The sequence below is a fragment of the Leguminivora glycinivorella genome, chromosome 7, assembly GCF_023078275.1.
Source record: "Leguminivora glycinivorella isolate SPB_JAAS2020 chromosome 7, LegGlyc_1.1, whole genome shotgun sequence".
Taxonomy (NCBI): Eukaryota; Metazoa; Arthropoda; class Insecta; order Lepidoptera; family Tortricidae; genus Leguminivora; species Leguminivora glycinivorella.
This window is the reverse complement of record NC_062977.1, coordinates 820584-842537: the sequence shown is the minus strand read 5'-3', so window position 1 is coordinate 842537 and position 21954 is coordinate 820584. Positions and strand designations below refer to the sequence as shown.

The window sequence follows — 21954 nt, the reverse complement described above, 5'->3', positions numbered from 1 at the left end:
CGATCTGAAACGGAGCTAATGGCCCATCATTACGCAACTATGACGCAAATTAGAGTCAGTTGCGCCAACTACATTTGAAAGACTGTGTGGCGTTGATGTATTATCGAACCAACTGAATCATGACCCACCGTAAGCTCATTTTGCCAAACCGTCTTAGGGCCAGTTGCATCAACCACATTTGACAGACACATCATCGTCACGCAGCAGACGTCTATGGAACTTCCCATACAATCAAATTTAACGAACGCTTTAAATAACGGTGCCAGACGGTTTGGTGCAACCGGCCCTTAATGTAAGTAAATCAAAATTCGCTTGCAGATAGGGTTTCCTTGGTGACGAACTTGTTATCATTTTATTAGACACTGACATGTGTGTAGTGACATAATTTAATTAGTATCTAAAAGGACCTAAGTGCATTATAAGATTTATAAGCGGTAGACCTTACAGGTTTGAAAGATTTAAACGAATTATCTGCCAAGTGAGCTATGTTATGGCGTGAGAGTGGCAATGTTGGCGTGTAGCAGTCGCTGTACTCATACTCATCTGCATACTCACCAGTGTGGTGTCGGTGCACTTCTGCGCGAACTGCAGGTGGTAGGGCGTGTTGTTGTGCAGCTGGTACCGCGGCGTGAGAGTGACGATGTTGATGTGTGTAGTGGCCGGCTGTACTCATACTCATCTGCATACTCACCAGTGTGGTGGCGGTGCACTTCTGCGCGAACTGCAGGTGGTAGGGCGTGTTGTTGTGCAGCTGGTCCACTTCTTCGGTACCATACTCATCTGCATACTCACCAGTGTGGTGGCGGTGCATTTCTGAGCGAACTGCAGGTGGTAGGGCGTGTTGTTGTGGAGCTGGTACCGCGGCGTGAGAGTGGCGATGTTGGCGTGTCTGTATCAGCTGTACTCATACCATCTGCATACTCACCAGTGTGGTGGCGGTGCACTTCTGCGCGAACTGCAGGTGGTAGGGCGTGTTGTTGTGCAGCTGGTACCGCGGCGTCAGCGTTGCTATGTTGGTGTGTCTGTAGCGGCCGCGGCCGGCGCGCACGGAGACGCCGACGGCGTACACTTTGTCGCCGGCTGTGAGCTTCTTTACAGCTGTTCCGGGGCCTAGGCCGAATGGGGAGCACCACTGTGGAAAAAATAATAATCAGCAAGGTTTTAAGCAGATTATACAAAAATTAAAATCTGTTTTAGAATTCGGAATTTCTACGCTTTATTTGAAAGTGTGAGTTACCTCCTGGTTGAGCGCCACACTAGTTCCCAGCCGAGCGGTGACCGTGGGTCCCCCGTCAGCCTCGGCGAACGCGAACAGCAGTGGCGCCACCATTCTTGCTATCTCGTGTTCGTCTCCCTGCCCCGCCGCTGGCGCTGTAGCGCCCTCTGCACGGAAGACTAAAGGAAGTCCAGTCCGGTTCACAAGCCAGTATGCTGCGCTGATCGAAATCTGTAAGCAAAGGCAGGTTTTACGGACGGGTGTCTATTGGATCCCATATTATCTTAAGTAATAATGTATAGTTTGCCCACATTTTCGTTAGTCATAATTTCGTTTTTCTCAAAATCACGTATTTTTTTGGATTACCATAAAACAAACCTAACATTATCTATCTATAGATAGATGGCCTTAATGAAGACCCTGAAAAGTTAACCGTTTCAGAATTATGACTAAAGATAATCTGGCAATCACTACATTATGACTTTCAATCATTATGCCAAACAAAGGGATCGGTTACGGGTAATATGAGGACTGTTTTTTTTTGTCTTTCGCAATCATTTTGTCAGAACAAGACAATACAGAGTAAAAATGGTGCCATTGCGTTTTTCGAACACCCAAAATGTTGAGATAGCATCAAAGACCACCCGAAGCTTTCTACCTTCACACTCAGTTTCACACCTTCTGATGGTGTGGAAGTGTTTGCATACCTTGATTCCATCGGTAGGTTTAACAGCGACTCTCGCGTTGAGGTATAGCCGCCTGCCCCAGGAGTCTTTAAGCTTGAGACGCGCAGTAAAGGAATTGCCGCCCGCCCCTCCCACCGATAGCGTTGACGACCAGCCGAAGCCTTCTATCTTCACACTCAGTTCTACTTGGAAGAATTCCACGTTCACCTGAGATCACAAAGACGATTTTAGTAATGAGCTACTTGTTGTAATCTTGTAGTGCGTGGAAAATAGGAAAACAATTACAATCATAATAGTCATCTGATAATCTGACTTTGTAAAGAAGACAAGATTGACAAAAGAATTTATAAAACATTCACAAAAAATAAAACTTTTTTCAGCTAAAGTTACAGACTCAGGTCAGATGTACAGTAATTTTCAGGTCTACCGCCTGTGTGCACTAATATATTCTGCAGTAATGTCTCGTTATTCTTGTATTATACATATATCCATTCGAAGTAAACCAGTTTCAGTGTGCACTCACCTCGTGGAAGGGTCTGGTGACGGCTGGTGGCAGCGCCCCACTGACGTTCTGCACGTCCGTCCCTGAACACCTGAACTGCAGCTCGACTGGAAGCAGGTTCTCCAGGCGGAGACCAGGTACTAGGGTTAGGGTGTGTCCGGCGGCGTTCGGGTCGCGTGTTGGCGGAAAGCGCTCGCGGACTACCACGCAGCAGAATCTGTGTAATGTAAAGAACTTTGTTAATTAGTTGATAGTGAACACGAGTGATAAGAATTTTAATGAAATAAGACGCTAGAGTGAATTAGAACTACCTTCTCTGTACATAACCAACTTGTAAACATCCAACGGCGGTGCAAGACACTCTTTGTGGACCAATGTACGTCACGTACACCGCTTCCACCGGCCACGCCTCCAGGAAAGAGGAGAGCTGATATAGTAGCCATGTGTGACCTTGATTGTACATAAACCTGTAAATATCCAACGGTGGAGCGCGACACTCCATGTGTAACAGCGAGCGCTCATGTTTTCTCCAGTCCAAGTGAGCAGGCGCGGGGGATAAGCTCTTCGTAAGGTGAGCCGCACGGCCACGCCTCCAGCTAGAGAAGAGAGGGGGCAGCCCAGAGACCGCCGGCGGACACTGTCGTCCAGCGCCCGGGCCGGGCTGACTCACTAGCCATGTGTGACCTTGACTGTACATAAACTACCTGTAAACATCCAACGGTGGAGCGCGACACTCCATGTGCAGTAGCGAGCGCTCATGCACTCTCCAGTCCACGTGAGCGGGCGCGGGAGGGTAAGCTCCTCGTAAAGTGGGTCGTACGGCCACGCCCCCTGGTAGAGGGGAGAGGGGGGCCGCCCAGAGGCCGCCGGCGGACACTGTGGTCCAGCGCCCGCTGCCACCTGACCATTGTCCTGGGGAATGGAAATCGTAGATAATATGACGCAAATGGTGGATTATGTCTTTGAGGGGGTGGAACATTTGGACAACGCTTCGGGGTACAATTTGATATTTAATGCGACTGATGGTGTCATATAATAATTTACAGACAATATACAGGAATTACAGAATAATAGTCCCCATACGTCTGAAAACCAATTCAATTAGACGATTTATGCGTTAGATGTTGATGATGAAAGTAGATTATGTAACATAGATGTTCTGTAAATGATGAAATGTAACCTAGAAAATCTAATCTAATATAGATTTGGTACAACCGATCCCAAATATTTTGCCTATCGATACCATATTACTCATTATAACTAGCAATAACAACACTAAAATAATACAGTTCGCTTTTATACTCTACCGTTACACCCTGTTTCTGCTATTACCACTAAAACTATAACTCTGCACATATGGACTCACAACTTTACAACATTATACGACTTTTGAAACACTACCTATGTACGGTAAAATGGAAGAAGAGTGCAGGAGTACCGCAGGGCGAGACAGGGTGTAACGCGAGCAGCTCGCGCGGACGAGGGGTCGGGGGGAGGGCGGGCGCGCGCGCGGCGCGGGCGCGCTGCAGCGCCGCGCAGCACGAGCGCACGCGCGCCGGCCCGCTCGGCCAGCACAGCGCCGGGCCCGCTACAAATGCAGAGCGTTATCCTAAGCGCATTTTCACATTACATACATACAGCCACGCCTGTATCCCATCAAAGGGTAGGCAGAGCACATGAAACTACTCAAGTTTCAGTGCCACTCTTGGCAACTAAGGGGTTGAAAGAAAACGAAACTGTGACATGACAGGTTGCCAGCCTCTCGCCTACGCCACAATTTAACCCATATCCTTCAGTCACCTTCTACGTCACCCACGGGATGAAAGGGGGTTGTGAGATTCTTAACCTGTCACCATACGAGCACGGGTTTTCACATTATCCGATCCGATATCGGATATAGGACCGATATCCCATATATTTGAGCAGCCATCTTTGATTTTTGATCAGATAATGTGAAAACGCATTAAAAGCTCGTTCGCTAATCTTAATTGGGTGTCGGCGCCTCTATTCGAGTGTCGAGCCCGTGTTTCAAACGATTCGGTCGGCGGTACGAGGGGTGCAGGCGGCGCGGTATCGGATCCGACACCCGACCGGTGTGCAGCGGCTGTGAGGCGTTCTAGTTGGCACGGGCGCCATTGTAGATAAAATCTGCCGGACACGCGACACATGCTGCGCTAATACAATTTTTACCAGCTGAACCTGCACCAGCTACTGGGCTATTATTTAGAAAAAATAACAACAATCCCACGCCTAGGTATGACTGTGTAGAAACATCCTATTAGCGAGATACCCAGTACATAGAATTGATTGAGGTGATTGTAGAGTTAGGACAGTGAAAGACTCACATAAAACTTAATATACTATATTTGACGACCGGTCTCGGGTTCGAATCCCGGTAAGGGCATTTATTTGTGTGATGAGATGAGCACAGATATTTGTTCCTGAGTTATGGATGTTTTCTATGTATATAAGTATTTATATATTATATATATCGTTGTCTCAGTGGGACTCAGTCAATCTGTGTAAGAATGTCTTATAATATTTATTTATTAATATAATACAGCCGTACTTGTCTACGTGCAAAATCGATGAACCATACTAAAGAGTGTTTTTGGACATTATGAGTTCACAAGAATGCCGTTTGGTCTAGTATGTAGCTGTAATATTATATGAAGTATGGGCATTATGAGTTCAAAACGCTGCAGACGCTGTTTTTTGGTTGTAAATATTTTCATAAGTTCAGATCAGTATGAATTCCGAATTGCTTTTCATTAGTTATGGCAACTAATTTAAAACCAGCCTGGTACACTCATCCCTAATAAAACTTTTAATTGTGGTTTACCTGGAGCGGGTTCCAGCCGCACGTCAACCGGTACAGTCAGCCGGTTGAGCAGCGTGAGCGCCGAGCGAACAGTCACCAGCTTACGCGCTGAGCCTTCTAGAGACACTTCCAACACAAGGCGCGCTTCGGCACCAGTTTTCTGGCAACAAATAACAAAAAATACCGTAAAAATGATTTTAAATGCCATTACTTAAGTCTGAAACCAAAACGTCAAATAATAGTAATGTGTCTACACACATCGCAACTTATAAAATGTATCTCGCTGCATAAAGTCGTCAACACGATCATGTCACGGTCCACACCCACTGAATCCGAAGCATAAGCCATTCAGTCTCCATGTCATCTGATGCAAAACACCGAGCCCGAATTGAGGATTTCCTCTATTTCAAATGCGAAAAACTACCTGAATTTTAAGTCATTATGACAAACACTAGTGGTTGACTTACCGCATGAGTCAGAGTCAGGAAGAATACACAAACTCGATCCACACACAGGGTCCGGCGGCCATCCAGTCTCAACGCCAGATGCTATAACCCCGAGGGCTGGCCCGCGCGTCGCGACCTCTTCGAGAACCGAACGAAAAGGCTCAGTGTCACCACGACTCACAGCCACCTAGGAGTCATTAAGTCTGCTACCATTCTGTGTATCACTAATGTTTCTTACCGCGTGAGTGAGAGTCCTGAAGAACACACCAACTCGATCCACGCACACAGGGTCCGGCGGGCCCCAGCCGTCCAGCCTCAGCGCCAGTTGGTGCAACACGGCGGGCCCGGCCCGCGCGCCGCGCCCTCGTCGAGCACCGAACGAGAACGGCTCCGTGTCACCACCGCGCACGGCCACCCAGGAGTCGTCAGGGCCGCTCCACCCGGTTGTCTCCGTCAACCTGTTTATAACCATCCAAGATTTTTTTATTATTGCGAGTAAAGTTATTGAAAAGGCGAGCCGAAAGGTCTTTTTGCCGCTTCCACATTTGCACGTTTACTCCCTGGAACACCGATGTCAAAAATATGCTACTGAATTAATTACCTTCGATTTGTCGCATAATAATAACTCCATAATTTCTCTAAGATTCTTTGGACCCCGAGATAAGACTTTCTCGAGAATAAGTCAAAGGGTGATGATGATGATGATTACGATTATATCCTGTTGTCCCTCATCAGGGGCATAGGCTCTTAGGAAGGTTTTCCACCTGTTCCCGGTCTGACGCGATAAAAGGAATTTCAGCGAATTTCTAAAAACCGTCGTCGAAAGATTTTTAACTAACCAACAACTGCAAAGTGATTAAAACTACTATTTCCGTCTAAAGACAAGTAGTAAGTCAACTCACACGTCACAGGTAGTCAGTAGAGTAGTAAACCATAGCTTGTGTCCCGTGTGGTTCCGTAGAGCGTAAGGCACGAACGGTGAGCGCCGCCGGTGACCCGCTGGGCTGCCTTTTGGAGAGGCGTCTAAAGACACCGGCTGAAATTCATTCCAATTTTAAAACTTGTAACGCTATGGATCCTGGTACTCTTAACGTCCCGTTTATCGAGTACCAGAGGGGGATAATGTAACAATACGAATTGTTGTTTGTAATAAGGTTGATTTTCGTATGTAGGAGTTTTTTGAAGATATAAGACGTGTGAACTGTTTGAAGATTTATTTGCGACTGGATTATGACACATACATGCATACATTGACAGGCGCACTCACACATACTTAAAACTCATCCAACACGAATTATAACCGCGCGCGCCCCGAGTGCGTCACAGCAACGAGCCGCCGAGCGCGCCCGAAGATCTGCGCGAGCCGAAGGAATCAAATAAAAGGCCGCGTCCGCGCTGCTTCAAATCAGTTAGCTAGCGACTGCCATAGCGATAGGTTCTCCAAATGTCCTTTGGCGAGTCTCGTTGGCTCGGGAGTTCGATAGCCCACCTGCAGTCTTCTCCCGATCCACCCTAGGTCGTAGCTAGTGCCTTGGCGATAGGTTCACAGACTGTCCCTTGGCTCTTTGCACCTATAGTGGATGAGCTCGACCTTGCCCGCCGCTATAAGGTTTTCCGTAGCTAGGAAGTACCTACCAGTTTGAATGACCTGCTATGTATGCAATGTACCTATACCTAAATACCTATCTTTAATAAATATACACGTTGACATTGGCGTTTTGTCTTACCTCCTGGTCGCCTACCCTACAAACTGATGTATGATTTTAAGTGTTAAGTTTGTTTACACATTTTTTGCTTTATTCCGAATTCACTATAATACCGTTCGGACTGCGTCTAGTAAGCGCCAATGAGTATGTGTTGTTGTTCAACACTTCGTTTGACTTCCCAAGAGCTTTAGCAAATATACACGGAACGGGCATTACGAATTCACTATAGTTTTGTATATTTGAGTACCTGCGTGTAGTAATCAGCGGTCCAGTTGGCGCGCACGAGTTGCGTCAGCTCCACCAGTGAGGATGTGATGTTCGTGTTGAGCACTTCGGTCGACTTGACGGACACCGCCAGCCGGCCGAGTGCGAGACCGCTTGTGAGCGTGTACTCCCATGATGTTTCGAATCTGAATAACAATTATAAGTTTTACTACCTAATCATAAATGTAAGAGTATTATTTAGAGCAACTTTATTGTTAATCTGTTACTTTGAATAAGCTACTTTTGTATTCAAGGCATCAGTATGCATTTTGGTAACGTGCTAAGAGTTGTTTTACGAAAAAGCACAAAATTGAAAACTGTGAGGACGTCATTTGTCTAAAAATACGTCTGATAATTTATGGCTGACCCATCTTTAGAGCCCTAAATAAAAGAGGATTGCAGGTACCGAATAGGTTAAATCTAAGTAATAGTCACCTCCATGGCTCGATGGCGGGTTCCCAACCAGACAGCATGCGGTTATAGTAGTGCACGCTGAGCGCGCCGCCCAGGCGCCCGGCGCCCGCGCCGTTGGCGCCCGTGGACCCCGAGCTCGCGCAAGGAGTGGATACCAGCACGGGGTCCGAAAAGGATTCCTCTATCTTGCGCAGGTCCTGAGACAAATACGACTCGTTTTTACGTACATTCACCGGCACGAAATGGCCGCAAAAATATCTGGCATAACCTTACATATTTCTAAAGCCATAAGAGCGTGTCATGTCAGATATTTAACTCCCGACGCAAACACGACAGAGTGTTATAAGTTTGAACTGTCTGACTGTGTGTGTGTCTGTCTGTGGCATCGTAGCTCTCGAACGGATGAACCGATTTAGTTTTTGTTTTGTTTGAAAGCTGAATTTTTCGGGAATGTTTTAGCCATGTTTCATGAAAATCGGTTCACTATGTCGGGGTTTTTTTCAAAATTTTAATGTTGTGGTTAGGTTATTGTACGATGTTATTGTCAGTGAGTGATATACACAATCCTAAAGCCTAACCAGCAATATAATGTATGACTATTGACAGTTCAGTATAGTATGAAGAAAATAGTTCTAATGTAATTCCGCTACTTGGCGCGTAGTCATATATTTCTGGCCAGGCTTTAGTGAGATATGAATGAAGGAAGCACAGTTGTGAAGTGTACCTGCTCCACATTGAGGTCAGCTAGAGAGATCTCCAGTAGCGGCACGTCTGAGTCCAGACAATCGTCAATCACGCACAGCGTCACGCACTCGGCGGTCACCTGCAGGAAATTCAGTTTCATATTATTAAATACAAGTAGTAGGTTTCAAACGATATAATACTAGTGGCTCTGTTAGCTGTAGTTCTTCGCGATATTCTTAGAAAAGGCAAAATATAAAATATTTAGTTCTTCAAGTCACATTCGTCTTAAGCGCCATACAGGCTATCGACGACTGCGTTCTTATCGGAAATTTTTAAATTATAAAGTATAAAAATGGGCTTGACAAGTAGAAACAACGTAGAAACTGCGTTCCCTGATTTATGCGACTAATATGAATTCGAAAGATGCCTTTTGGGTTAACGAGCGCCATTTTTCCGACTTATTAACACATTCGTGGACAACACGTATGTATGCGCTTAGCATACGCTTAGTCACTTGTTTTCTTTGGTCTATGACAGATGACGTCACCAGCCGTCCGTGAACGTGTTAACCGATAATAAACCTTATACCAAAGACAAAGGTCTACATAGATGTCTGCATGTGGAGACTGTTCGCCGGGGCACCTGCGTGTACCGTTCCTTCACACAGAACAATGGTACCTGCACGGCCCGGAGCGGCCACACCGCGGACGGCTGCGGCGGCGGCGCGCGCAGCGGCAGCCAGCGCGGCGGCAGCAGGCGCGCTCCGGCTCTCATGTGGAGACTGTTCGCCGGGGCACCTGCGTGTACCGTTCCTTCACACAGAACAATGGTACCTGCACGGCCCGGAGCGGCCACACCGCGGACGGCTGCGGCGGCGGCGCGCGCAGCGGCAGCCAGCGCGGCGGCAGCAGGCGCGCTCCGGCTCTCATGTGGAGACTGTTCGCCGGGGCACCTGCGTGTACCGTTCCTTCACACAGAACAATGGTACCTGCACGGCCCGGAGCGGCCACACCGCGGACGGCTGCGGCGGCGGCGCGCGCAGCGGCAGCCAGCGCGGCGGCAGCAGGCGCGCTCCGGCTCTCATGTGGAGACTGTTCGCCGGGGCACCTGCGTGTACCGTTCCTTCACACAGAACAATGGTACCTGCACGGCCCGGAGCGGCCACACCGCGGACGGCTGCGGCGGCGGCGCGCGCAGCGGCAGCCAGCGCGGCGGCAGCAGGCGCGCTCCGGCTCTCATGTGGAGACTGTTCGCCGGGGCACCTGCGTGTACCGTTCCTTCACACAGAACAATGGTACCTGCACGGCCCGGAGCGGCCACACCGCGGACGGCTGCGGCGGCGGCGCGCGCAGCGGCAGCCAGCGCGGCGGCAGCAGGCGCGCTCCGGCTCTCATGTGGAGACTGTTCGCCGGGGCACCTGCGTGTACCGTTCCTTCACACAGAACAATGGTACCTGCACGGCCCGGAGCGGCCACACCGCGGACGGCTGCGGCGGCGGCGCGCGCAGCGGCAGCCAGCGCGGCGGCAGCAGGCGCGCTCCGGCTCTCATGTGGAGACTGTTCGCCGGGGCACCTGCGTGTACCGTTCCTTCACACAGAACAATGGTACCTGCACGGCCCGGAGCGGCCACACCGCGGACGGCTGCGGCGGCGGCGCGCGCAGCGGCAGCCAGCGCGGCGGCAGCAGGCGCGCTCCGGCTCTCATGTGGAGACTGTTCGCCGGGGCACCTGCGTGTACCGTTCCTTCACACAGAACAATGGTACCTGCACGGCCCGGAGCGGCCACACCGCGGACGGCTGCGGCGGCGGCGCGCGCAGCGGCAGCCAGCGCGGCGGCAGCAGGCGCGCTCCGGCTCTCATGTGGAGACTGTTCGCCGGGGCACCTGCGTGTACCGTTCCTTCACACAGAACAATGGTACCTGCACGGCCCGGAGCGGCCACACCGCGGACGGCTGCGGCGGCGGCGCGCGCAGCGGCAGCCAGCGCGGCGGCAGCAGGCGCGCTCCGGCTCTCATGTGGAGACTGTTCGCCGGGGCATCCGCGTCTACCGTGCGGCGGCGCGCGCAGCGGCAGCCAGCGCGGCGGCAGCAGGCGCGCTCCGGCTCTCATGTGGAGACTGTTCGCCGGGGCACCTGCGTGTACCGTTCCTTCACACAGAACAATGGTACCTGCATGGCCCGGAGCGGCCACACCGCGGACGGCTGCGGCGGCGGCGCGCGCAGCGGCAGCCAGCGCGGCGGCAGCAGGCGCGCTCCGGCTCTCATGTGGAGACTGTTCGCCGGGGCACCTGCGTGTACCGTTCCTTCACACAGAACAATGGTACCTGCACGGCCCGGAGCGGCCACACCGCGGACGGCTGCGGCGGCGGCGCGCGCAGCGGCAGCCAGCGCGGCGGCAGCAGGCGCGCTCCGGCTCTCATGTGGAGACTGTTCGCCGGGGCATCCGCCTCTACCGTCTCTTCTTCCGTTTTTCCTAAGAATACAGTTACCACATTTTACAAGTTATCCAGTGTGGAGTGAAATGAAGGAAGTATAGAAAAAAAAATACATTTTTAAGGCATATTTGTAACCAGGATTTTCAGCTTTTGAGTTGATATCAGGATCAGGGCACAAAAGATAACTCGAAGCACAGAGAAGTATATGTAAAGAGAGAGTGGTAACTCCATACATCAGTTTTCTTACCGACACAGTTAGTTCGTAGTCACATCTAGAATCGAGTAGCGGAATTATCAGTACCATTACTCGACACTGAGTGTCAAGAGTGTTGCATCGAATACGACAGTATTAAATAAAATACCTGATAAAGCAGCGCGGACTTGAGCCGGCAGCGACTGTATCATCGACGCGAACATGCGCATGTCGTGATACGACAACCGCAGGTTCAACGTGCCCGTTGATATCTGAAATGAAACATCACTATTATCCACCTCGCATTGGTCAAAACTTCTAGCTGGATACTGGCTATGCGATCACTATCCTACGGTACAGTCAAGTGTAAAAATATGGGTGTACACATCTTACTCAAAAATATGTCTTATAGCATCTTAGTCCGGTGTAATAAGAGCGTAGTACTATATTTATGAGACGATTATTTCGATAAGTATTTTTGCACTTGACTGTACAGTATAGGACCAGTAGTAACTCTTCTAACAAACGAGTGCCGCGCGGTATGTATGTGTGCGCGCCGTGTTCGTACGCAACACATGTAAGCGAATGAGAATGATTCATTCTCGTTCATTTCTACAAAGGCTACAGACAAGTGTGAGACAGTAAGAGCTCGTTTCTACTATGTCGTACGGACAAGTACATAAATATATACACAATTTTTAACCTTCTTCCCCTAGTAATGTTTCGATATGTATAAGTAGATATTTATTGACGTAACTGTATGTAGGATTCTGATTTTAATATTTGCGTATATCAGGATTCTGATAGGTATCTCATAGGTAAGCGTGCTCCATCTTAGACCGCATCATCACTTACCATCAGGGGCCTATTGCATAACAATTTACAACTCATATTACAAGCGGTAGTCCCCCTCCAATTCATTTTATAAGAAAGAGAGTTCCACTTGTAATACAAGTTGTAAATTGTTATGCAATAGGCCCCTGGTGTGATTGTAGTCAAACGTCTACCTATTCAAACTAAAAAAAATAAGGTGTCGGCGCCTCTATTCTCACATATCGAGTCCCGGGCCCGTATTTCAAATGGTTCGGTCGGCGAGACGTAGTGTGAATAGCGCCATACTTATTGGTGGGCGACTGAGACCCGACACGATTTTTATTTATCCGGACATTTCAGCTGGCAAAACGGCCGACATTTCTTGACGGCTCCGACACAAAATCGATGTCGGGCAAGTGTGAATAGCTTCAAATAAAATGATCTCCCACCAGGCAGGCAAGCATGGTCGCGCGATAAATGATAAAACATCAGACCGTCCCTATCGCATTATTTGTAAGTTCGATAGGGACGACGTGATGCTTTATCATTTTTTTTTTTAATATTGGGGACACCTTACACAGATCAACTTTTTTTTTTAATACTACGTCGGTGGCAAACAAGCATACGGTCCGCCTGATGGAAAGCGGTCACCGTAACCTATGGACGCCTGCAACTCAAAGAGTGTCACATGCGCGTTACCACCCCATGTAGATAAAACTTGAATAAACTATTGAATCTTGAATCTTGAACCTTTTGATGTGTAGTGTAACTTAGCCCCAAACTAAGCAAAGCTTTTACTATGGGTGCTAAGCGACGATATACATACTTAAATAGATAAATACATACTTATATACATAGAAACCATCCATCATTTATCATGTGACCATGCTTGCCTGCCAGAACGTCTGATTAAAATCTGCATCCGATACCCAACAAGTGTGAGACGCTCTTACGTGTAGGTGGCGGTCCTTATGCAGCGCGACGGTGACCGCGGCGGGGTCCACGATGGCCAGCGCGGTCTCCTCCTCGAGTCCCAGCACGCACGAGAACACTTCCAGCTCGTGTAGTGCGGACACTGGCTGTAGTCACTGTACTGCCCTGGCTACAGACTAGAGACAGTTACGTGTAGGTGGCGGTCCTTGTGCAGCGCGACGGTGACCGCGGCGGGGTCCACGATGGCCAGCGCGGTCTCCTCCTCGAGTCCCAGCACGCACGAGAACACTTCCAGCTCGTGTAGTGCGGACACTGGCTGTAGTCACTGTACTGCCCTGGCTACAGACTAGAGACAGTTACGTGTAGGTGGCGGTCCTTGTGCAGCGCGACGGTGACCGCGGCGGGGTCCACGATGGCCAGCGCGGTCTCCTCCTCGAGTCCCAGCACGCACGAGAACACTTCCAGCTCGTGTAGTGCGGACACTGGCTGTAGTCACTGTACTGCCCTGGCTACAGACTAGAGACAGTTACGTGTAGGTGGCGGTCCTTATGCAGCGCGACGGTGACCGCGGCGGGGTCCACGATGGCCAGCGCGGTCTCCTCCTCGAGTCCCAGCACGCACGAGAACACTTCCAGCTCGTGTAGTGCGGACACTGGCTGTAGTCACTGTACTGCCCTGGCTACAGACTAGAGACAGTTACGTGTAGGTGGCGGTCCTTGTGCAGCGCGACGGTGACCGCGGCGGGGTCCACGATGGCCAGCGCGGTCTCCTCCTCGAGTCCCAGCACGCACGAGAACACTTCCAGCTCGCTCAGCTCGCAGGACACCGGTTTCACTGCGTCCGCGACGCGGTATGTGATCACTGTTGTACTCTGCATGGGAAACATAAACCTTCAATAACTATAAACGACATTAGGTAAATATTTTTTATGTTTTATGAAATAAACATTGCAGACGACAGTTATTTACAACTAGTTTTTGCTCGCGGCTACGCTCGTGTTAAATTCGAAAATAGGCGAGACGACTAAAAAAACTAATTAGTCCGTCAGTTAGATTATCAAAGAATTTTAGACGCGTATTTTTTCTTTTTTCTCGTAAACGAAAAATGACGACGGTACAGTGCGTTGAAGTTTCGCGTAACGTCACGCCTAGGTACAATTTTTACTTTGAAGTGACGTCACAAGCTCCGGAACTTTGATGCTCTATATCTTTGTATTTATTAGAAAAAGCGAAAAATATGTGCTCAGCATTTTTGGACGATCTAACTGACGGGCTAAACAGAATGCTATTTTTTTATGTAGTCATCCCTATTGCGGAATGTTCCATATTCATATTCATATTCGTTTATTGATAATAATTCCTATTACATGTCATTTTAAATTTTATTATAATAATACATTATAATTATCTATTAATAAGTTATAAATAAGTGTATTACAAATTAAACCAAAAATAAAATATTATTATCTATAGTTAGTTACCTACATTAGGTACTTACTAAATTAGTAAATTCTGAAAAACTGTAGAAAGTGTGCTCGATAAGCCATCGTTTAAGCCTAGTTTTGAAACTGGTCAGTGACGGCGCATCAGTGACGTGTGGTGGCAAACGGTTGAACACAGCCGGGCCCATTACATGTGTGAGTTTTGCGGATATTGCCAATCTATGCTTGACCCCCACGAGCTTTTGGGCATTACGTAGGTTTCGCCCATGGACATCCGCTCCACTTGAGTATTCGTGAAAGTGACAACGCACGTATGTAGCCACTTGAAATATTACTAGGGAGGGCAGGGTAAGTATCCGAAGATCCTTAAAGTAAGGTCGTGCGGACGTGCCTTGACTCACCTGCACAATCGCTCGGACGGCTCTCTTTTGCATACGAAAGACACGCTCCCATTCGGCAGCGCGTCCCCACAGCTCCGTGCCGTATTGTAGGAGAGAGTGTACGGTGGCAAAGTAACAAGATCGTACCACATTTATGGGCACTACTCTCGCTAGGCGGCGCAGGGCAAAACAGGCGCTCGCTAGCTTATTAGATAGTTTGCTTATGTGCGATTCCCATTGCAGTCCTCTGTCCAGTTCGAAGCCCAGGAATGTGGTAGTCTCGACCTGATCAATTTGGATGCCCTCGACAAATACTCCAAGATTTCTTGGGCCTCTTCCCCCTAGGTGGAAGTGGAGAAAGTGGGTCTTCTTGAGGTTTAGTACTAGGCCGTTGGTCCTAAAATACTGTGACACCTGATTTGCGGCTTTATTCAGGCATTGCTCAAGGTTGTCGATACTAGGTGCACACACTACCACAGCTACATCGTCGGCATACATATACACTTCTCCCTCCAATATGGCTTCTGGAAGATCATTGAGGAGTAATGAGAACTTCCATCCCTAATTTTAGGCAAGTGAGGGGTTAGAACGAGACAGCAAGTAGCCTATGTGACTCTCCATCCCTTCAACTATCTCCACTTCAAAAAACAAGTCAATTTGTCGCTTTGTTTTGCCGTGAAAGACGTAGTCAGTATTGGCTACGTGCACGATAATTACGCCCACTACCATGTAGACTCAAAGTGGAAAATGTCAAAAAATGACATGTAAACAAACATTATATTTTAACGATTTTTCGTTAATTTTAAATGAATCGAATAACAAGAGCTACTATTTCAAGTGTAATTTAGGTAGATAGATTATAAAGACATGGATATAATACCAAAAATCAGTTTCCAAAGCCATTACTCACGGTATAAACTTCAACCCCAGACTACAGAAAGAGTCAATAAATTGGTGCTGGCAGGGCATATAAGGAATCTTGAAGAACATAGGAGTAATGGTACAAGTTCTTCGAGCTAGTGATATGGTATTTGCCATATAATGTTAATGCCATATAAAACAAATCTAAACGTAAGTATAGGTAGTTTCAACTCAGTTGAGGCCACGCACACTATAACACTGTCATGTAAAGACAACGAGATTTTGAAATTAGTGTTCTTACCGTGTACCGACTGCAGATTCAACAGTGAATTGCAAGAAAGACCAAAAAGTTTATATTAACTATTTTGTTAAGAATTACGTCTATAGAATAATTTTCAAACAAAACAGAAAATAAAATATCTCGTATGTGATTAATTAATTGTCAGATTATGATTGTAATATTAATCGTAGAAATCAAAGATATTTTATTAGATTGCCTTATTATCATCGTAGCTGTTAAAATGGTGTTTACCTATTTTTTCATTAGTTATTAGCAGACATAGAAGTCGCAGTAGCAATAACGTCAATTAACATAGGGACATCCTTCCGATACAAAATATATCGATAGCTGAATAATTATTTGGAAGTGAAATTTCATATGAGCTATAAAGTTCACCGGATAATACCATTACTGCTTTTAATACCATTAATGATAAGTCTATCAATAAATAATAATGTTTTTCAAAAATATATTGATAGTTTTTTTACATTCACTCACTCATTTCATTCATTCATTTTTTTGCAATCAGTACTAATCTTCATTTAGCTGTGTGTGTTATCATTCACTTCAACCTCCGTGGAATTACCTTTACCTAGTCATGTCCGCGGCCGCAGAAATATCTGACACGGGCCTATTCCCAGGCTAGGCCTGAATCTTTAAGCATAATTTTTTACGGTAGGAAAAATACTAACAGCGTATTGAACAATATTAGGTAAACAAACTTAAATATAATTTATTATAATGTTTTGTTTTAATAATAAATAATAATAATAATAAATCCGTTTATTTCAGACAACATATGGTCCAATTAAAATAACAGTACAATTAAAATAAATAAATCACAGTTCAAAATAAAAATACATAATTTACCAGTAATTTCAAAAATTAAAATTATATTTGCGACAATACTGACATTTTTTTTTTCTGTTTATATTATAGCATTTTAAAAGATAAAATCATAAAAACTCACAGATTAAATTAGAATTACATATAGTCCTAGGCTATTTAAAATTCAAATAAATATATTATAATTATAAGTCAATGTATAAAAATGTCAGAAATGTCAGCAATAAATAAAATAAAATTAAAATTATAAAATTACATTTGATTTCAATTATAAAATTAAATTTAAATTTAATTACAAAAATTAAAGCTAAATTAAATTAAATATACATTTACATTTCTACCCCTATTTTACATTTCTACTTAGATGTAAGGACAAGCAATTATTTATGTAAGGGCAATCAAACCTGTTGGATATCATGCTCAGGATGGTGTTGGGGCTAGCACGCACTCTGCTTAGCAAGGACGCGCACCGCCTGCGCAGAGTGGTATAGAAGCACGCGGTGCGCGCCTCCGCAAACATGCCCGATGCACTGCAGTAGCGCGGCAACCCCAGCATCACCCTGAATGCATCATTATATTGGACGCGTAGGGCGCTGATAGACCTGCGCGTATGATGAGCCCACAGGGTGCACGTATATAGCGAGGTACAGTAAGCTCGGAATAGAGTCACTTTGACCTCTCTCGTACATCGCGCAAATCTACGAGCCAGCATATTCGCCCTGACTGCCAGCGCCCTACGTTCCCTCTCGATGTCAGCGTTATCCGACAAGTCTTCAGTGAGCAGATGACCTAGATATTTAAACTGCCTTACACGACTAAGTTCGATCCCGTTCAACCTAATTGGAGGCACATTTTCTGGTAACCGAGTCCCAGACCTAAAAACCATTACTTCACTCTTTTTAGAATTATACATCAGACCGTGACTGGATGCATAGTCTTCACATGTCCGAAGCAACCTACTCAACCCGCAGACCGACGCGCTCAGCAGCGCCATGTCGTCTGCGTAACTCAGATTGTTCACACATACCCCATCTATGTGGCAGCCGACATGCTGGTTGCTGAGCGCGATGATCAGCGCGTTCACATACACATTGAACAATTTCGGTGAGGTCAAACCACCCTGTCTGACTCCACACTATACCCTGGCCCACCGAACATTATTAATTTGGTTGTTATACCAATATTTAAAAATATTAATAACTCCGACCGGCACGTTAAGCTCTCCCAGCTTCTTCCACAGCAGATCATAACTCACTAAGTCAAACGCCTTAGATAAGTCGAGAAAACAGGCGTAGACAGGTGTTTTCCGTGTGGTATAATACTTGACGACATGCTTAAGGCTCAGTATGGTAGACTCAGTCGACAAACCAGGCTTGAAACCAAACTGATTGTCATGGAGTATTAGATGTTTATCCAACTGAACATTAAGCAAGCCGTCAAAAACCTTTGTTTTGACATGTCACTTACGTTTTCTTTTCACCGTAGCTATCCATTTAGTTCTTTGATCCAATTTCCAGTGTGCTCTAAGAAACGCATAGAACGTGCAACGACTATTTATGCCATTATTTTTACAATTAACAACGAAACAACATTGATGCCCTATATCAAACATTACACATTGTATTATATTTTATGAGTTTTGATAGATGACAACCACAATCAGTGTCGATTTTGACCACCGCAAGCACTGCGATCGCTTTGCTTACCCCCTCCATGCACTTCGCACGAAGCCAATATCCATAGTCAGACTTTTATATTACTGTATGGAGTTTAAAATTGTATAAAATACAGATTTTAAAAAGATCGAGGTCTCACTTATATAAAGCTCCTACTGACCTTGAGTATAACAGCGTTAGTGTCCCACACAGAGGCGTCCTCGACTAGTACAAGTTGCGAGTCGGTGACGTTTAGCTTGAGCTCCACTTGGCCCTCGGGCCCCGTACCCGAAGATCCAGCCGCTCCTATTTGTCCCAGGGACGCAGACAGAGCTTCTTCCCTGCAAATATATAGAGAAAAAGTTGAGTGTGATTCCCTGTGGGATCCTACCGACTGCGCCATGTGAAGTATTGGGAAAAGTGCAATAAAATCGCATCAGCTGGTTACAGCCTCTTTTTAGTATATTTGAGTCGACTGCTGAACAAACGCCTCTTTCATGGATTTCCAGTCCGTTCTATATGCGACGGTTCTGTGCCAGGTCGGCCCTGCCGCCTTTTCGATATCGTCCCACCATCGGGGTAGTGGTTTCCCATCACTTCGGCTTCTGATATTTTACTGAATGCTGACACACGTTACCTTGTAAATTGAAAACTTGTTCTTTTATATTACAAATTGCAGAATGCATTAGCTTTCGTTAGAACTACGTTGACCAATGAGCGTGCCAGTACATTTAGGCACTGGTCCCACCAAAAGCAAGTAAGCGTAAGCGGCGATAGAAACGAAGAAAAGATAGTAGTTCCCGTGTAAACAACATTGCTTGCTCGCTTGCGTGGGACCAGTGCCTTATAAATTTAATCCTTTAACCAGCAGTTTTAGCCACTGACCTTCTTTTGTCTTTGGCTAAAACTTAACACAATGTTTAGATGCACTTACAAATGCTGCTGATCAGGGTCGCAGGGCGGCAAGGGTTGCTGCATGATGAACTGATTGGCCGCCTCCCACCAGTCAGGATGGCCATCAGTCGCATGTTGTTCACGAGGATCGTGTACGCCGACGAGTCACCACGTTTTCTGAAACAACATATCATGTATGTATAACACTTTTAATTCACGCGTTTTGTACACATATTTTCTTTTCTCCAGTGACATTTCGCTGGGACATCAGTCTTCCGCGACCACGGCTAGTGCAACCTGGCCGAAACGTTGGATAAAAGGTAAAATTGTTATTTTATCGGTTGTGTCTTTAAGCAATATCATGAATGTGTTGATGAGTTTAGCAATTTTCCTACTTAGACGTCAAAAAAGAGACTATCCCGCAAATAAAAATACATTCTGTTTTAATTCTACGCAATCTCCCGTAAGTTATCGACATGAGGATCAAGCTGATCCAACCGATACCGATATCCCAACTGTCAATACCATTGAAACAATACTTGGGATATCCGATCCGGTTTCTAATAAGCGTTCTAGGCGGTATAATTAATCGAATGTTTTACCTCGCGTGCACTTCAGCTTGCACGCTGTGCCGATGATCCGCCATAGGCTGCACGATATGCGTGAACACGTTCCCTCGTCTGTTGGCCGGCTCGTTCACGTAGCGCGTATCGCTCACGAGGATTTCCTACAAACCAAGAAACATGAGTTACGTCATACACACCGCATTGGTTGTACCATTTTTTCTTTCCAATAACTCAATATTTCAATGAGAATTAAATGAATGTTTGGTGACCAACTAGGTATAAGCCATATATGTCATAATTGAACAGTTTAACCTGCACAGTCAGATTCCATACTCGTAACTTCTAATAAACTGTCGTTGGGGATTTTCCGGTTCGAGAACAGTTCATTCATTCCCGGGCTCTTAATAGTCTAACGTCCCAGCCCAGCCTTGACATTGGTCTAAGCGCGACAGCGGTGAGCGGCAGCCATACGTGCGAATGAAAAGTCCCATCGCTGTGTCTCCAATGTATGGCAGCCGCTCACCGCTGTCGCGCTTAGACCAATGTCGTGGCTGAGCCGTAATAATTTACAAGAATCTGGACCTGTAGGATGAAAACTTACTTGGGAAACCAGGTCGATATCCTGACTGAGGTCGGAGTACGTTTCGAGCAATAGACGGGACTTGATAAAGTTGATGCAGGCCAACAAAGAAACGCCATTCTCCGGCTCTTTTTTTATTTGGAAATTTTTATGTGGTTTCTACTCAGAATCGCGAGCTCTTTCAATAATTGGAGAAAAAAGTGTCCTTAGGTTTTTCCCTTTCCGTTACCATTTTTTCATACATTTTGTCTTGGGACATTTTTTTTTCTCCTATCAGGATCGAAAGACTTCGCGATTCTGAGTATGAAAAAATACATACATAACATACAATCACGCCTGTATCCCATAAAGGGGTAGGCAGAACACATGGAACTACTAAAGCTTCAGTGCTTCAGTGTCATGAGTATGAATCGCGTAAAAATACCCATGTTACAAAAAAAGTGGGGAAAAAACCTTTGAAAAAAATGTCCCAATTACAGCTTACCTGAGAGACCAGGTCGATGTCCTGACTGAGGTCGGAGTAGGTTTCTAGCAGCAGACGGGACTTGATGAAGTTGATGCACGCGAGCGAGGACACGCCATGCTCGGGTTCCAGCTCTACAGTCACGTCAAGGAGGTCCAACTTGATGGATGATGTGGTCCACACCTGAGGACCAGCAAAAAACATAACCAGTGGCCTATTTCACGACTGACAACTGTCGCCCGACAGTGGCACTTCACCGTTCATTGCCTGTTTAACGAGGACAAATTGACGCTGAGTAACAATGTTACTTATCAAACCAGAAATAAGCACAGAATTGTCAGTGTCAAGTGTCAATGTCACTATGGTGAAATGGCCCACAGACACATACTTTGACTTCTTCAAAAAATGTAATATTGAAAACAAAATGAAAATTTCCTGCTTAGCTCCGATTTTCCACTAAAATATATAGCTTTCATTTTTGAGTGGGACTCAGAGTCTGCGGGGTTCGTCTTACTGTCAACATATGTGAGTGTGCACGGGAAAACGTCCCACTTTATCGATTGCTATAAAGCCGCTTTGTCAGTTTATTCCTATAAAGATACAAGTAAATCTCGCCTTAAAGGTAACCGACAAAGTGGGACGTTTTACTAAACACACTCACATATCACGATTAACATATCAAAACATAACCTGTTCATGATGTGGTGCCGTTGTGGCTGGGAGTGGCACGTGCGGCGGCAGATCAGCCACACATTCACCGAGGTTGTGCGCTAAAACGCCGCGCAGCCCGCGCACGAGGCGATATTGTGCCGGGTCGAGGGCGCACTGCAACGTCGCTAACGTGCCTCGCACCGTCACGTCTAGAGGACTAGTTATA

General features: G+C 46.5%; 1 protein-coding gene across 1 annotated transcript in view; it reads right to left on the bottom strand.

The window, feature by feature from the left end:
* The window catches only part of LOC125227992 (vacuolar protein sorting-associated protein 13D), a 77472-nt gene that overhangs the window by 25100 nt on the left and 30418 nt on the right, over window positions 1-21954 (bottom strand). The window contains 24 exon segments of the mRNA XM_048132429.1: window positions 926-1132; window positions 1238-1447; window positions 1924-2109; window positions 2426-2621; window positions 3109-3316; window positions 5247-5385; window positions 5910-6129; window positions 6574-6707; window positions 7625-7787; window positions 8077-8252; window positions 8780-8878; window positions 11062-11210; window positions 11535-11637; window positions 13132-13257; window positions 13302-13427; window positions 13472-13597; window positions 13642-13767; window positions 13812-13982; window positions 18756-18915; window positions 19509-19584; window positions 19587-19645; window positions 20071-20195; window positions 21099-21260; window positions 21768-21902. Coding sequence (XP_047988386.1) covers window positions 926-1132; window positions 1238-1447; window positions 1924-2109; window positions 2426-2621; window positions 3109-3316; window positions 5247-5385; window positions 5910-6129; window positions 6574-6707; window positions 7625-7787; window positions 8077-8252; window positions 8780-8878; window positions 11062-11210; window positions 11535-11637; window positions 13132-13257; window positions 13302-13427; window positions 13472-13597; window positions 13642-13767; window positions 13812-13982; window positions 18756-18915; window positions 19509-19584; window positions 19587-19645; window positions 20071-20195; window positions 21099-21260; window positions 21768-21902 — 3582 coding nt within the window.